The 15473-nt window shown below is 41.3% G+C and overlaps 1 protein-coding gene across 4 annotated transcripts in view; it reads right to left on the bottom strand.

Annotated features, from left to right (window-relative positions):
* Positions 1-15473, bottom strand: part of TRAF3IP3 (TRAF3 interacting protein 3) — a 546425-nt gene that overhangs the window by 388029 nt on the left and 142923 nt on the right. For all 4 annotated transcript variants that reach the window (XM_085631112.1, XM_085631142.1, XM_085631127.1 and 1 more), the window contains exon 4: positions 7144-7213. In XM_085631112.1, the coding sequence (XP_085487238.1) occupies positions 7144-7213 (70 nt within the window). The remainder of the gene's footprint in view (positions 1-7143; positions 7214-15473) is intronic.

The following is a 15473-nucleotide window of genomic DNA, read 5'->3' on the forward strand; positions in this document are numbered from 1 at the left end:
TATGTGCCCATTTTGTGAGCATAGGATAGAGTCCATCCCACACCTGTTTTTTGAATGTCCGGCCTATGCTCTTCCCCGCAGTAGGTGGTTAAAACCACTATGCAGAGAACTTGGGACAAGGCATTTTAAGGAGGCCTTACGTGTTCTAAAAAATGATCCCCGCCCACTATTTGCTTGTGGTATAGCTAAGTTCCTGGGTTGGGCATGGCGCATTAGATCATCTAGGCGTTCCTATCTTGTTTAATTTGTTCTTAAATGATTTTATTTAATTTATTGGGGTCATTTGTAATATGAATTGCTTGTTAATGTACTGGCTCCTTTTATTCTCTTACTGTTCTGTACTAAATGTTCTGCTTTTTAAGATATTGTCTATATCGAAATAAAGCCTATGATGAAAAAAGTAGCAAATAAAGTTTATTGTATTAGTCAATTGATTACAATAAAAATGTATATCATAGCATATATCACTTAAATGTAAAAATTATCTAATAATATACAACATTCTACAGTTAAAACTTACAAGTCTAACTTACAACAACTAAATTCAGTACAAACAACACAAGGTATAAGATTCTGTATGTTCCTGACTTATGCAATGATTTACATACATTATTCAACCATCTTCCACTGCATTATCATCATCTTTAGTTCAGTCTACTGCCTTATAATAATAAAGTGCTAAGGTGCCAAATGTGCAAGGTAAATACATCTAGCTTCCAGCAAGCAGATTCAGTACATACACCTCCTAGTATTAAAAGCTGTTTGTATTCCAACTTCTACAATAATTTATGTATATATATATATATATATATTGTTCAACCATCTGCTGCTGCATTACTGATCTTCTTTAGCTCAGTCTATTACTTTCACTAATGTACTAAAGTGCTAATATGCCATATGTACAAAGCGCATACAATGCATTGCATTTGTTCAGCTGGTCCTTTGTCTCTAAAGGAAGATCCAATGATCTGTTAAATAGACTCTATGTTACTTCCCATTGTATACAAACAATTATGCAGATAATGCTTTAAAGGTCTGATCTAAAAATGTTATCATCATTATTATTGCCCTGCCTTCTCTCAGCCTAAAACTGTATCTAGAGAGAAATGGAGGATTATGCCTTCTTGATTTGTATGTATTTATGCGGAATGATTTCCAATCGTTCTTTGATGCTTTTGAAATGCGTAGTATTTATTTATATTTCCATACATGGAACAAGAACAAAAATAGTAAAGAAACATGTGTCGGCTGTTTTTACTATTTTTGTTCTTGTTCCATGTATGGAAATATAAATAAATACTAAATCTTAGGAATTTTCTTTTTACATGACTAGGTAGATTTGGACCTAAATATTCTTGGCTCTGTGCTGTATAAGAGTCAATTACTAAGTCTGTATGAATTTATTTTACAGCTTGTAACTGATTTAAGGCTCACTGTTTAGTAGTAAACACATTGAGAAAAATATTTTTTCCAGACAGAACAGTTAATTTGCCCCAGCGCCTGTAGGTCAGGCAAGTCATAGGATCCTAGTTCCATCAATATAGTATGCAATTCTGTATCTCTGTATATAGGTCTCCCCAACTCTTCAAATATTAGATGTTTCAGTGAAGATGGATCAGCCTTGGCACATTCAACAATATATTTCACAGTACTCCTGTAGTGTAAAGATAGCAAGGACTTTAAACCAAGTTCGAATCTCATAATATAGTGAGGAGTTGTCAGCAGTGGATGCAATAAAGTGTGTATGTATTTCAAATAATTTTTCTCAAAGCTGAAGATGACCTTGTCACTCATTACTGGGGATGCATATGATAAAAATGGAACTAGTTTCACATGTAATGCTTTGAGTGATAAGCTAATCGCTTTTCCTCCAAACATATTCATGAATCATAAACCGATTTGCTGATCTCTGCTGATTTCGATTTTCTACTGGCCAGGTGGCTTGACCAGGATAATTTATTATCAAAAATGGCTCCAAGGTATTTGTACTGGTTCACTGCTTCGATCGGTGTTTCTCTTAATACCCACCCTTTAGCTTTCTTTTGGCCAAAGGTCACAATAATTGTTTTCGACATGTTGGCTATTAGTCCTTTCTCTGTATTATTGTGTAATTGATTTAGTTGATGCTGGAGTCCTTTTGGCGTCTGGGATAAGAGCACTAGGTCACCTGCGTATGCCAGATATGTTATTTTTGTACCTCCTAACTTTGGAGGCATACCCTGGTCAGACTTTAATGACATATCCATATCGGCAATGTAGAGGGAGAATAAAAATGGAGCAAGGACACAACCTTGCCTAAGGCCATTTTCATTGCAAAATTTAGGTGATAGAGTATTGTTAATTGTTAGCTTTACCTGTAGCCATGTTTCGGAGTGCAGTTTAATAGTTAAAGGCGGTCACGTCACGCCCTTGATCACAGCACAGACCTGATCCGCCCAGGCTTTGTCTCCAGACTTACGCTGGTGGTCTGACTCCCAGGCTTCATTCCTGATGATCGCCCATTCTTTCTCTCAGGACTTCTACAATTTGGAGGACATAAGTCACTGTACTGCTTCACGCAGCCCTCGCATTACGGCCATTGCCACACATGCCCCTGGATTCCTCCTTGGAACCTCTCCTGAAGCTTCTACTTAATCGCAGCTCTTCCGTATACCAGCTGCGGTCCTGGCTCGTACAATACTCGTTCCTCGGCCAGCTCCATGCCTACCTTAGATTCCTCACGTAAACCGTTGCAGGCATGAAATATGTTCTGAACGTGCCCCATTGATGCAAATTCCCTGGGTTGGATGCGACTTAAACCCAGCCTACTACCGCATTCCTTGACTGCTTTATTCTGTCTACAAGGATTTCCTGCTACCATCCGTACAGCACTGACTGAATCTGTAACCTGGTCCTGATGAAGACCTGAAATTGTACAAGTCGAAATGCCGTCGACCACTCAGCGCATCCTCCGGTGTACTTTGTTGGTCTCTTACACAGTTAAAACCCTTTGAGAGTTATTTATATAATATTTTACTACCATTCCTCCAAATTACTAATTGTTACGCCTTTTTGCTGTTGTTTCACTTTTTTCATGTGTCACTTGTGCCTTTCACCTTCTACACTAGCACTTTTGTGCACACCAATTGCTTGGCTAACACTTGGATACAATGTATTTTAATACTGATATTCCTTCTGTCTAAATACAGATCAATTGCTTAAATACGTTTGTTCTCAATTATTGTGGTTTTTCATGTTCACTACAATTTAATTGCTCTCTTTATGTATGTGTTTACTAAATGATCACAGGTTGAGGCATTGTTGTATTGTTACATATAACTACTGAGGTCTTGACTGGGTTGAAGGGTTACCTCCTGTATTGTTTTTCTGTTCCAAGACAAATACAACACATCGATGAAAGGGCAAATAAGAGTTTCCTCTTCAAGTGGGGGGAGGATTGTAGGAGAGTAGGATCTGCTGCACATGGGTACCCCCACTTTTTGCTGGTGTTTCACTGTTTTTCGACCTTAGTCTGGCTGTGGCCCTGCTAATCAGGACCACAGCCTAGCTGCTTCCTCTCTAAAATGGTTTCCATGTATATTAGGTACATATGTAATTGGATTCTGGAGTGCCTTATAAGCCCCTACTATATGGTATACTATGTACCTAGGGCATAGGTACCTCAGAGGCCTACAAGGGTCTGCAGCATGTATTATGCCACCCCTGGGAAGCACTCCAAAATGGCACCACAGGTCTGCTACTGCAGCCTGGGTAAGGGTGTGCTTGCACCCCTTACTGTGGTATAGGCTACCTATATCACTACCATATACAGACACATATAAACCTATAAGCCACTCCTATAGCAGGCCTTGACAATCCTGAAGGTAGAGTGCTTGGCTTTATGTGAGAGGGTGCCCAAGCATGAGCTGAGCCCCTCTGCAGCTTTCGGAAATACTTCCTTATGGCTGTTCTGTGATAAAGCCATACCATATACTCTTAAGTGCATTATAACCTCGCGGTAAATGCTAACTTTGGGATGGCTGCATCAAAACATGTTGTGTTTGGTGTCAAACGCTTTGGAATACTACCCCCCCCCCCGTCAGTTCTGGTGGCGGGGGTAGCATTCCACCCTTCTAGAGGGAGAGACATGTTCACACTGGCTAAACCCGGTAGGACTTTCCTGAGCCCTGCCATCACAAAATGGATGCCTCTGCCACAGACACAAGTCTGGCCTCCTGCAGCTGACCGAAACTCCAGCAGGGGAGGCCTGGACAATAGGTTTCCTGTCGAGGGGAGGTGTCCCCTCCTCCCCAGACAGGCTGATGTGTATTGGGGCTGGGCGGGAGCACTCTCTGGTGCTTTGAAGTCCTGCTCTGGGGGCACACTTGGTGTCCCTGTGCATACTCCAGTTCAAACCGGTTGCAGGGGCTACCTGCCCCTGCTCTGGCGCGAAACTAAACAAAGGAATGGGTGTAACCACCCCTCTTTCCTGGCCCACCCATAGGTGGGGCCTTAGAGTTAGTCCATCCCCTAAACTTACTCTAAGTATAGGAATCCAGTCCCTAGGACTTTAGATTACCCTGGACGAAATTCTGCAACATACATCCTGGACCTTCTATGTTTTATCCTGACTAGAAGACTGAAGAAATCTCCTTGGGGTCAAGGAGTGACTCCCCTGCTTGGCAGGCGCCAAAGAAGCAACTGACTGGTCTGCATCACTGAAGCTCCCGCTGGACACCGAAGTCTTTGCATCACCAGTGGTGGATTTTCAGACTTCCCCAAGGCTACCCTGAGTCCACAGCAAAGCTGAGGCCCGTGGCTATCGTGGGTGACGTGGAACCGTGACCCCTGGACATCGTGAACTTTTGCATCAACACTATCTTCCTGGTCCTCCTCGAAGTTGTGCTTTGGGCTTCGAGTAGCCCCAGCCTTGAGCACATCCTGCACCGAAGATTGTTGGCCTCCACTCCACGAGTGACCCGTGGGCCAGCTTCAAGTGAGACCGCTTGAGTCTCCTTTGCGATCACTAGCCCGTTGGCTAGCAGGTCCCCACGAAGGCAACTTCTTCTCTAATTGGACTTTCCTGGTTGCTCCAGATGTGTCCTGACTTACCCTCGCTGGGTGAGTCCCACAGACCTAGCTGGTCTGCACCGCAGTCCTTTCTCTGAATTCCAGTGACTTGCCGTTACCAAGGCTTGTTGGGTCCATTCTGGTTGCCGACACCGCAGAACTCGACAGACTTTGTGGGACAGCTCTAATCCAGCTCATGGACATCGTCGACACCTCTTGGACCTCGTGGCTGAAGAGTCAAGACACCCATCAACTCACCTGAAGCACCCGACATCTGTGGGCATTGGTCCATCCCGCCCTTGGTCACTGGCTAGTGACCCAGACTCTGTCCCCTCTGCTTTCAGGTTCCTTACATCCTAGATCCAGGTTTGGATCTCTTCGGACACTTCTCCTCTTCACGGCAGCAGCAGTTCTTTGCAGGCTTCCATTGAAATCGACGATGCGACCCGACACCAAAAGACACCTATGCACCCGGCTTCCCTGGGTGAGGTAACTCGAGTACTCCGGTGCTCACGTGGATGCTAGCCCTAGAACTTCTTAAGTCCAAAACGGTTTGGTCCAGACTCGATTAGAAGTGTCCCTAATTTTTAAATTTCCAACCACGACATTGCCCATGGAAGATAATAGGAACCCGTGGTTGTGTTTACACACTGCATACAGTTCCCGTGGGTCCCCTGTGTCACTACCTTTGGTGGTTCCTTGGGGTCCCAGCGATTCTAGAGGCAATAGGCCTAGTGCCTGTCCCAGTCGTGGTTCTTATACCACTTTTTTGGTATATGGTTTGGTACGCCCCTATGGCCCAAACGTGTATTTGTGCTTTTACTGATGATTGCTATCTTGTAACTTAAGTACTTCGAACTCCAGTCTCATAAAGAGCTATGACACTGGGCACAGTTTCCCTTTCATGGACGGAACTGGAAGAGAAGTGAGAAGAAATATTCCCTCTGTCCATGATCAGTCATGTACCTACCCATGAGAAGCATCAGCTTTTTAATCCCAACAGCAACAAGTAGATACAGACTGTGAGATAGCAGTGAGTGGCTTTTACTGTGCTTTTTAAATTTCATATTTTCCAAATGTTCTAATCTACCTATTTTATGCTGGGGAAGAAAAGTGAGATAAAAAAAACAAAAGCTAAAACTGTTTGTAGCAATAATTCAGAATTGTTAGTTGAAGAATAAGTACATTAATTTAGCTGATTTGGTACGTTGCAGTTATGAGTTCAAACATTATATTTTGAATTTGCGCATTATATGTTGAAAAAGATATAACAGTTCATGTGCAAGTTTAGGCAGATGGCTTTGAAAGAAGAATCCAAAATGAAGATGTTTCTTCAGTTGCTTAGGAAGAAAATGGACTTTTGCAAACTTGTAGCAAAGTGGTGAAATTCTTAGGCGCCTGCTCCTGAAAGCAGAGTGTAGGACAGCTCTAAGAGGAGTCACATAAAACTTGGCAGAATTTAGGTACTCTCATGTAAAGGAAAGATCATAAGAACCTGCTCCGTAGTAGACCGATTCAGACTGAGCACATCTTCAAATCCTATGTAAAAGGCGCTTGCAGTTTGAGTTCAGTGTTAATTATGACCATTCTTTTTAGTTGGGAGTCTATGGTTTCACAGGAGAAATACCAGCAGGGATGCTCTGACTAATACTCATAAATTGATGATTTATTTCATTACAAGCTGACTTGGTGCACTGCAAAATACATTCTATGAGAACATTAAGAATCTTGGATATAATTATATGCTGCATGTATGTGACACGTTGAGTTTGTGTGTGTGTCGAATTACCTGCTGCATATATGTGATATGTTGTGTGAGTATGTTATATATGTGTGTGGGTGGGTGTGTATGTGAGTGTTTATAACGAGAATAATGCACTCACTACTTTGGTGTCATGAATGATGTCATTAATATTGTTATCACTGAAGTCATTTGGATATCAGTATTGTCATGCATTATATCATTTATGTTATCAAAGGTGATGCAGCAGTGTGTGGGTTAGATAGTGATGCATATTTACTTCAAGATTCACATTTCCTTTTTCACCCACTTAATGTCACATTCAAACGTCTAAGGATAGACTCATTACATACTCAGTTTGCTGGCTAGAATCTCTGGTGCTGATCATCCTAACAGGGATTGATTCTGCTGTTGTCTGAGTGCCTAAGAAGAAAAAGAAGCTAGTGTGATTTTGCAATTCAGTAAATCCACATGATTAATTTCAAAGTGTAGTTGAATCATCGATAATTGACAAAGTTTTGATATCAGGAGATTATTGCCTGCTACATTTCAAACACACATACAACACATTTAACATAGTAAATCTGACACAAAATAACATGTTATGCAGTTTAATTGAGAACACTAAGGTCCCTAACCACCATGTCTCCTGACTCCTTTGTTCGACTGCTTGGAACTCTCTTTCAAAGTTTTTCTCTATAGACTTCTCATAAGAAATCATGAATGCAGATAACTATTCAAAGTTAACACAAATGTTCTCTGTTTAATTAACTGTTTTCGTGTGATTAAAGCTTTCACAAAAAATAGATGAAAAATGCATCTAAATTAAATCTGAGAATTTTTGTGCCAATCTCATGCAGGTTAAAACAGTTGATGAACACAGATTAAGATTTCTCAAACTTAATTGTGAACTCTGCGAAATACAATTATTCTATAAACAACACATTATGCAATATTTCCTTAATTTTAAGTCATACCAAGATAATAATTGTCCATCTCTAAACAGGTCCCCCCAGATGTTTAATTTGGCTTCTCTGATTGATAGTGCCAATTTATCATTAAGACACTCAGGGGTCCCTGGGGAATCCCAGATCGGGGCAAAATAAGAATAATAGTCCATTTTCAACGAGCGTCGTATATGATACCACATTGATGCCATTGAGTGCAGTACCTTCAATTTAACTTTTTTGAAGAATTTAGGATCTCCAAATTTAAAAAGTAAGCCATCAGGTTTAATTTTTTGCTCTTTTAGCATAGCTGTAAACATTGAACCTATTACAGATCTATCGGAGGTCTTCAGCAGCACTCTGGAGTTTTTTAATTGGAAGGCCCACGCATATAGTTGAATGTCGGGTAAAGTTAAACCCCCCTTCTCCCTTCTTCTACGTAGCTTCTTCCAAGAAATCCTAATCCCTTTATTAGCCCAAATAAAGGAGTTAATTGCTTGCTGGATACTGTGTATAGTAGCATTGTTAAAATGTAACGGTAATGAGTTAAATATGAAAGTAATTTTTGGCAGGATACACATTTTTACCAGGTTGACTCTCCCTAAAATAGTTAATGGGAGATATATCCAGTTTTTCATTAATTGTGCAATCTCTTTGGACACTCTTCTTAAGTTTGTTTCAGCAATTTGATTAATATCCTGGACTATTCTAAGACCAAGATACCGTATCTCCTTTTTAACTAATGGATTAGAGCTAACCTGGTTCCATATCATAGCTTCGGTCTTAAGTTCGTTTACAGAGTACCCCGATATTGTTCCAAAGTCTGTCGCTATACGCATAATAATAGGCAGGGCGGCGTCGAAATTAGATGAGTATATCATGAGGTCATCAGCATAAAGGGCGACTTTTTTAACCCAATTACCCTGACAAAATGGTGGAATGTCGGCTGAATGTCTAATTCTAAAGGCCAAGGGTTCCATATATAAATTAAATAGCAGAGGAGAGAGGGGGCATCCCTGTCTTGTGCCTCTGAAGATCTTGAAGGCAGAAGATAATCTGCCGTTAACTAATACTCTTGCCATCGGATCTTTATATATGTGTTTTATAGCCTGACAGAAATTATCACCCAGATTATAACTTTTTAATACAGAGAACAGGTAAGACCATCGAACCTTATCGAATGCCTTAGAGGCATCCAAAGTTGTTATAGCTAACGGTGTATTAAGGCAAGTTGCAAAATCGATAGCCCCAACAAGCTCATAAGAAAGCTCGTGTAGATATCTTCCTTTCACAAAACCTCTCTGGTCTTCATGGATGATATATCCTGCAATTTTGGCTAGTCTGTCAGCTAACATTTTAGTAAAAAGTTTATAATCTGAATTTAAGAGTGATATCGGCCTATAAGACTCGGGTTTTTACCCGGTTTCAAAATAAGGGTAATCGTCGCCTCATTCCATGATTTTGGTAATTGTGTTCCTTGTTCTAGTATCTCATTTATCACTAATGTTAGGAGTGGGGATATCTCGTCGACTAAGATCTTATACAACTCTGTTGGAATGCCATCTGGCCCTGCCGCCTTGCCTCCTTTACTGGAATGAATTACTTTAATTACTTCTTCCTTATTAACTACTTGATTTAAAATATTCTGTTGACTAATATCTATAGGACTAATAGATTCCTTGAGCCAATCCTCTACCTCAGTTCCTACCAGATCCTCCTTTTCTTCTGTGTATAGATCACTAAAGAAGTCTTTAAAAGTCTCTCTTATCTCCGTTTCCCTGTTAAGTATGGCTCCAGACCGTTCTTCTTTGATCTCCTTAATCCTATTCCTGCTCCGATCTGACTTGACTTTCCAAGCTAAAAGTTTTCCCGCCCCCTCACCATACTCAAAGTGTGCCAACTTACTGGTCTCCCACCTTTTTTTAACTCTTAACTGGAGAATCTCTAATAGTTGATTTTTCTTAGATAGTAGCTGCTTCCCCAGCTCCTCTTGTTCTTCTAATTCAGATCCACTAATGTGTAGCTCTATGTTTTTCATCTCTTCCTCTAGTTGCGATATTTCACTTCTGTATTTTTTATTTGTATGGATCATTATACTAGAGATTTTACCCCTTAAAAAGGCCTTTAGACTATCCCACACTATTCCATTTGAAGCCGAGCCTATATTAATCTCTATGAATTCTCTTACGTCAGCTTTGAGCTTTTCCATTACTTCGGTATCCATTAATATAGTTCTATCCAATGTCCATCTAATCTCTTCACGCTCACTGCTATTTTTTAGAGTTAAAAATACTGCCGAGTGGTCTGATAAATGAGCCGCCTTATAATTGATGTCTAAGATATCTTCTCTGAGACCCCAATCCACAAGAAAGTAGTCAATCCTTGACCTACTGCCATATTTTTTATTATGAAATGATATTCCCTGTTGAAACCCTGCTCTTTCTCTCCAAAGATCACATATTGTGTGTTGAGTCATCAAATTTTTTAATAATGTACGTGAATTTGGGGTTGGAATGGTTCTAGTTTTACTTGATTTATCCAGTTTTAAATCTAGCACCACATTGAAATCCCCTCCCATAATGATCGGACCACTAAAATCTAAGAGGTTAGAGAATAGGTTCGTCAAAGGTTCACAATCATCATAATTTGGTCCATAATAGCCTACTAGCGTCAATGATCTGTCGTCGATTTTAGCTTCTGCAATAATCCATCTACCCCCTTTATCTGTTTTTGTACGTGTTACCCAGACTTTTGCCTGTTTTTTTACTATTATGGCCACCCCCCTGGTATTCCCGCTTTGATCCGTGCAAAAAACTTGTTGTACCCATCTTAATTTTCCAAAGATGTCTAAACACTCTTTTTTCAATAGATGCGTTTCTTGTAGGATCAATATTTGTGCGGGGGAGTCTTTTAGATATTGGAGTAGCTTAGCCCTTCGACCCTTCACCCGTAACCCATTTATATTCCAGGATAATATCTGTATGGACATATCTTTGATAATTTAGTGCTAAATATAAGCACTAATACTGAGGTGTCTGAGGATTTTATTTTTATATTTTTACCCATATGCTCCCCACCCTGTAACCCCATTCCCTCCCCCACCCTCCCCTGGAGAACCCACCCCTGCTTCTTCCTCTTGGACATGATGTTGGTCCAAGTTAGATTTTGCTCCATTGGCCTCCCAGTCTCGCCAAGTCTCATTAAATCTCATTAAGTGTATGAAAATGCCTAAATTTTAGCAAAGGGAGAGAAAGAAAGAAAGAAGAGGAAATCGCCTCCTATATGTGTACCTATAGTGTATAGTGTATATTCAATATAAATGCCTAAAGAACCCACCTCTTCTTTCTTCCTCCCTTCTCCTCACTTCTCAGTTTCCTCCCTTACTCCCTCCGTCTCCATTCCCCCCCTTAATACTTCCTAACAAGTCCTCAGCCTCTCTTATGCTCCTAACCATATACATTTTGTTATTAAACATAACTCGTAGAGAGGCTGGGAATTTGAGCTGTACAGTTGCCCCCACTTTTTTAAAGTCATCCATGCGCCTCCCAAGTTCCCATTGTCTATCTAGTGTGGCTCGTGCTAAATCCGATCGGATTTCAAAAGAAAAATCGGGACCCCTTAGGGTTTTGAGTTTTAGCGCGGCTATCAATATTTTTTCCTTAAGAGCATACGTATGGAAGTTTATCAAGATCTTCCTTGCCTTTGTTCTCCCCGGGGCTCTTTTAAAGGGGTCCCTATGTATTCTTTGAATGTCTTTGGCAATCTCCATCTCGCTCTCCTCCACCTCAACCGCTGCTTTTATGAGAGCGACTACATAAGTTTTTAGGTCCTCCCTCTCCTTTCCTTCTGGAACGTTAAGTAACCTCAGATTGTTTTTTCTTGAGTTATTCTCCAACTGTTCAACCTTCTACAAAAGCCCCTGTTCCTCTTTACGCAATGCTTGGAGTTCTATTTTATTGTTGACGAGGTCCTTTTTTAACTCTTCTACTGTGCTCTCCAGGATCTCGGTCCTGTCTGCTAATGTATCTAGTTTTTTCTCCAGAGATTCACAAAACCCGCGAATCTCACGCTGGTTTGCCTCTGACTTTGCAAATCCGCTCCTTATTTCCACCGATAAGCTCCCCATCATTGTCTCTAGCGGGTTAACCAGAGGCATGCATGGCTGAGTAACCGAATCTCTACTGCTAGAAGCTGTGTTGATCGCTGAATCTATGTCTGAGCTTGTAATGTGCACAATGTTGGTATCTTGCCCGTTTTCAACATTAACAATAACATGACCCCCATCGCTTATATTCGGGCTGTCAATAGCGTTAATCACCTCATGAGGAAGTTCGGTTATATCCGCGTTTGTAAGATCCTTATTTACAACACCCTCCTTGGGGCTCCCCTGTCCTGAATTAATACCATTCTCCACACCACTCTTCATAACAACGGGAGTAGAATTAGTAGCCATGCTAACTCTAGTCACTACAGTTGTACTAGACCTTAATTTTAAATCTACTGATGTAGGTTGTGAAGGTCTTTTTAGGGCAAGTACTGAAGGCTGGACTTTGAAAAAAGAGCGTAAAGATGGTGTGATCTTAATTTTTGGCTCTATATAATCTCCTCTCTTCTTTTGTTTTTTGCCCTTCTTTTTAGTGTCTTGCTTTGTACTACCCTTGGGTAGCCCCTTCTGAGAGTATTCAGAAGTCGCAGTAGTAAGGTTCGAGGAGGCTAAATCACACTCTAAGATCTGCCCGCCTCTTTTCTCCGTACGCTCACTTTGACTACTTTGATCCTCCTCTCCTCCCTCTGCTAAGGGGCCCTTTCTGGCATTGTTGCAAAACACTCCCTCCTCATTAGGTCGCCTACCTTCCGCATTCTGTAATTTTTCCACCTTGGTGCAGGAGATGGCCGATAATTGCCTCGAGGAAGCTCCAACTCCCAAACAATTCAGATGTGTGACCACCGGGTATGTGCTGACGCTGCCACTGCTGGTCCCGGGATAGCCTCGCGCTGCTGCCCTGTGGCTCTTCCTGAGCTCCAGGGCGGCTGAAAAACAACGCGGACCGCTGTCCGTATTCCGGAGGATACCGGGCGATTCAGGGCTCAAGGAACTCAGGTAATACCCCCGTTCAAGGCGCATAGGAGCGGAAGGGTATACAAATATACGATAATAAATAAGTTTTTCAGGCACAATGCTTGGCTCGGCTCGACCGGGAGCTTCAGGAGCTACGACCTACGTGCTTACGTGGCCGCCATGTTCTCCCTCTCAAAATTTAAGTATCTACAATTAAAAAGTTGGGCGCAAAGCAAGACATCGACATTGGGTACTAATTACACCCTGGAAGATCAACTGATAAGTAAGCCACCGGGAAGTAAAGAAATATCTCTTTGGTACTGGCACCTTCAAGACAGCATGGATGGAGAATTCACTTTGGCGGAGAAGCTGTGGGGAAAATACTTGCCTGGCAACCAGTTACAGAATATTTGGCAAGTATCTATGCGCACTCTTTATAACACAGTTAAACCCGCCTTTTTAAGAAGAAACCATCTCTTTTCACTTCATAGGGCTTATATATCACCAGAGAAACTTTCCAAGATGGGGAAAGGAACCCAATCCAGTTGTGCAAAATGTGGGTTGGAAAAGGCAGCCGATGTCCATATGTTCCTCTTATGTCCAGAAATTAGAGAGTTCTGGAACAAAGTAGAAACAACCATGACAGGCATTTTGGGTCGGCCAATAAAGGTAAGCCTCTCTCTGGTTATTTTTGGAGTGGATGATGAGATAACAGGTACTTCTAGAGATCTGCTGTTTTATGCTGTATTATTGGCCAGAAGGGAAATCTGTCGTAAATGGGTAAGCAATATAAACCCACAGCATTCGGATTGGTTGGAATCCCTAACATATATGTCTCGAATGGATCTCTCTGGGAAAATGTCAAAAAAGAAGGCCTTCTGGAATCTATTAACTGTCTGGTTGGAGGGTGAATGAAGTATTGGTTGAGGCTATATTTTACGATATTAGTATGATTTCACGTCCAATGATTACACCGGCTAACACTCCTGCACTGCTTTAGGGCCGGTAACGTTTGTTTTCTTGCAGTACCAGTATAATACCGGGTATGAGATACAGCCGCAGAAAGGTCGGTGTTTATTGGAGTATGCCCGTTAAGAGGCCAGTAACCAAAACAAACGATAAGGGCAGAAAAAATGGACATCTTTCTCTTTTACTGAGGTGAATGAGGACAAAAAAAAAAAAAAAAATATTTCCTTAATTTTACGAAACAAAATCGCAGCGCAGTTAGGAAGAAACATTGGAGGCAATACGTTCCTGACATAGAAATAGTCTTTTGTTGATTTAACCTTAATTTTTCTGCAAATTGGTATAGTTTTACTTAAAAAACACAAGGTCATACCAATTCTAAAAATAAAATAGAACTAATCACAGAATTCGAAGGGCTATGCAATTTAAGGACTTCAAATGTATTCATTTGGGGCACAATTCACAAAAAGTATTGGAAATTTGCTGTGCACTCACGTCTCCATATGAAGTAATTTTCAGATTTCTTGTAAATTCACAGATCATTCATTATTCGAGGGATGCTGTCACCCTCTCAGCTTTCCAGAGGTATACACACACATGAAGAGTTACACATGCTTATATGTAACAGCTTTGCATTTAGGCATGGGTATAATTTTAATGAAAAACTTAATTTGTACTTTATTGTTTTCGTTTTATTTGAAAATTTGTTTTGCCATTTAGAAATATCTTCACTCCCACCAATTTGGAGGGTGTCCTCATCCAATTTCCATTCGGAATTATTTTGCAGTGTATTTCCCTCACTTTACAACTCATTGCTGATATCCCTAGTGTATTGTTTATCGTAAACCACTCTTTGTTTGATAGTTTACACCCCAGCGTGCACTCCGACCACTGCTGCATGTTTGGACTGGCATTCTAGCATCTGCTTGAACAAAGCTGAGATGGTGTATTTGTCTTGTGATGTGTCCTTAAGCCATTTCTAGAAAGCTGTAAGCTGTCCTGAGGCTTCTCCCTTTCTATCTGCCTTGAACACCGAGAGACTTATATATGAGAGCCCTATGTCACATTTGCACCACGTAAAGTTGTACATGCAGGGCTCTCAACCAATTTATAAAGCCACGCAAAGCCACCCTGCATGGCTTTGAGTGGCCTCATAAATCTTGAGTAAGGCAATGCAGGGCAAATCACTGCATCGCCTTACTCTCCAACTGGAAAGCGTTCCATGGGCGTTGCAGTGGGTTTTCCCACACAACACCCATGGATTTTGACTCTGCCCCAGATTTACAAAGTGATGTACACCTGTGGAAGTGCCAAATCTGTATGCCTCCTGAGGTGATGCGTAACGAAAAATATGGCCCTCATTTATGGGATTTTGGCGGCACCTTGCTGCGCTGCCCTGTGCCAAAAGTGAAAGGGCAGGAATGCATCATATTTATGCAATAAGGTGCATTCCTGTACTTTCTCCCTTCGCTGGTGCCTTAAGGCAGCCTAGTGCCAACATAAGCACCTTTGCACCATGGTGCAAGGGTCCCTCAATTGTATGCAGGATTGTTTTCTGAGGTGTTTTCCTCTTTCTATGTGTGCTGCGGCATGCAGCACACATTGAAAGCGAATAAAACGAGGAGAAATAAACATATTTCTCCTTGTTACGCCTCACCTCAGAGGATTACAGATTTGATGCTTCCCCAGGTATACATCACTTTGTAAATCT

The sequence above is a fragment of the Triturus cristatus genome, chromosome 1_1 (genome assembly GCF_964204655.1).
Source record: "Triturus cristatus chromosome 1_1, aTriCri1.1, whole genome shotgun sequence".
Lineage (NCBI taxonomy): Eukaryota > Metazoa > Chordata > Amphibia > Caudata > Salamandridae > Triturus > Triturus cristatus.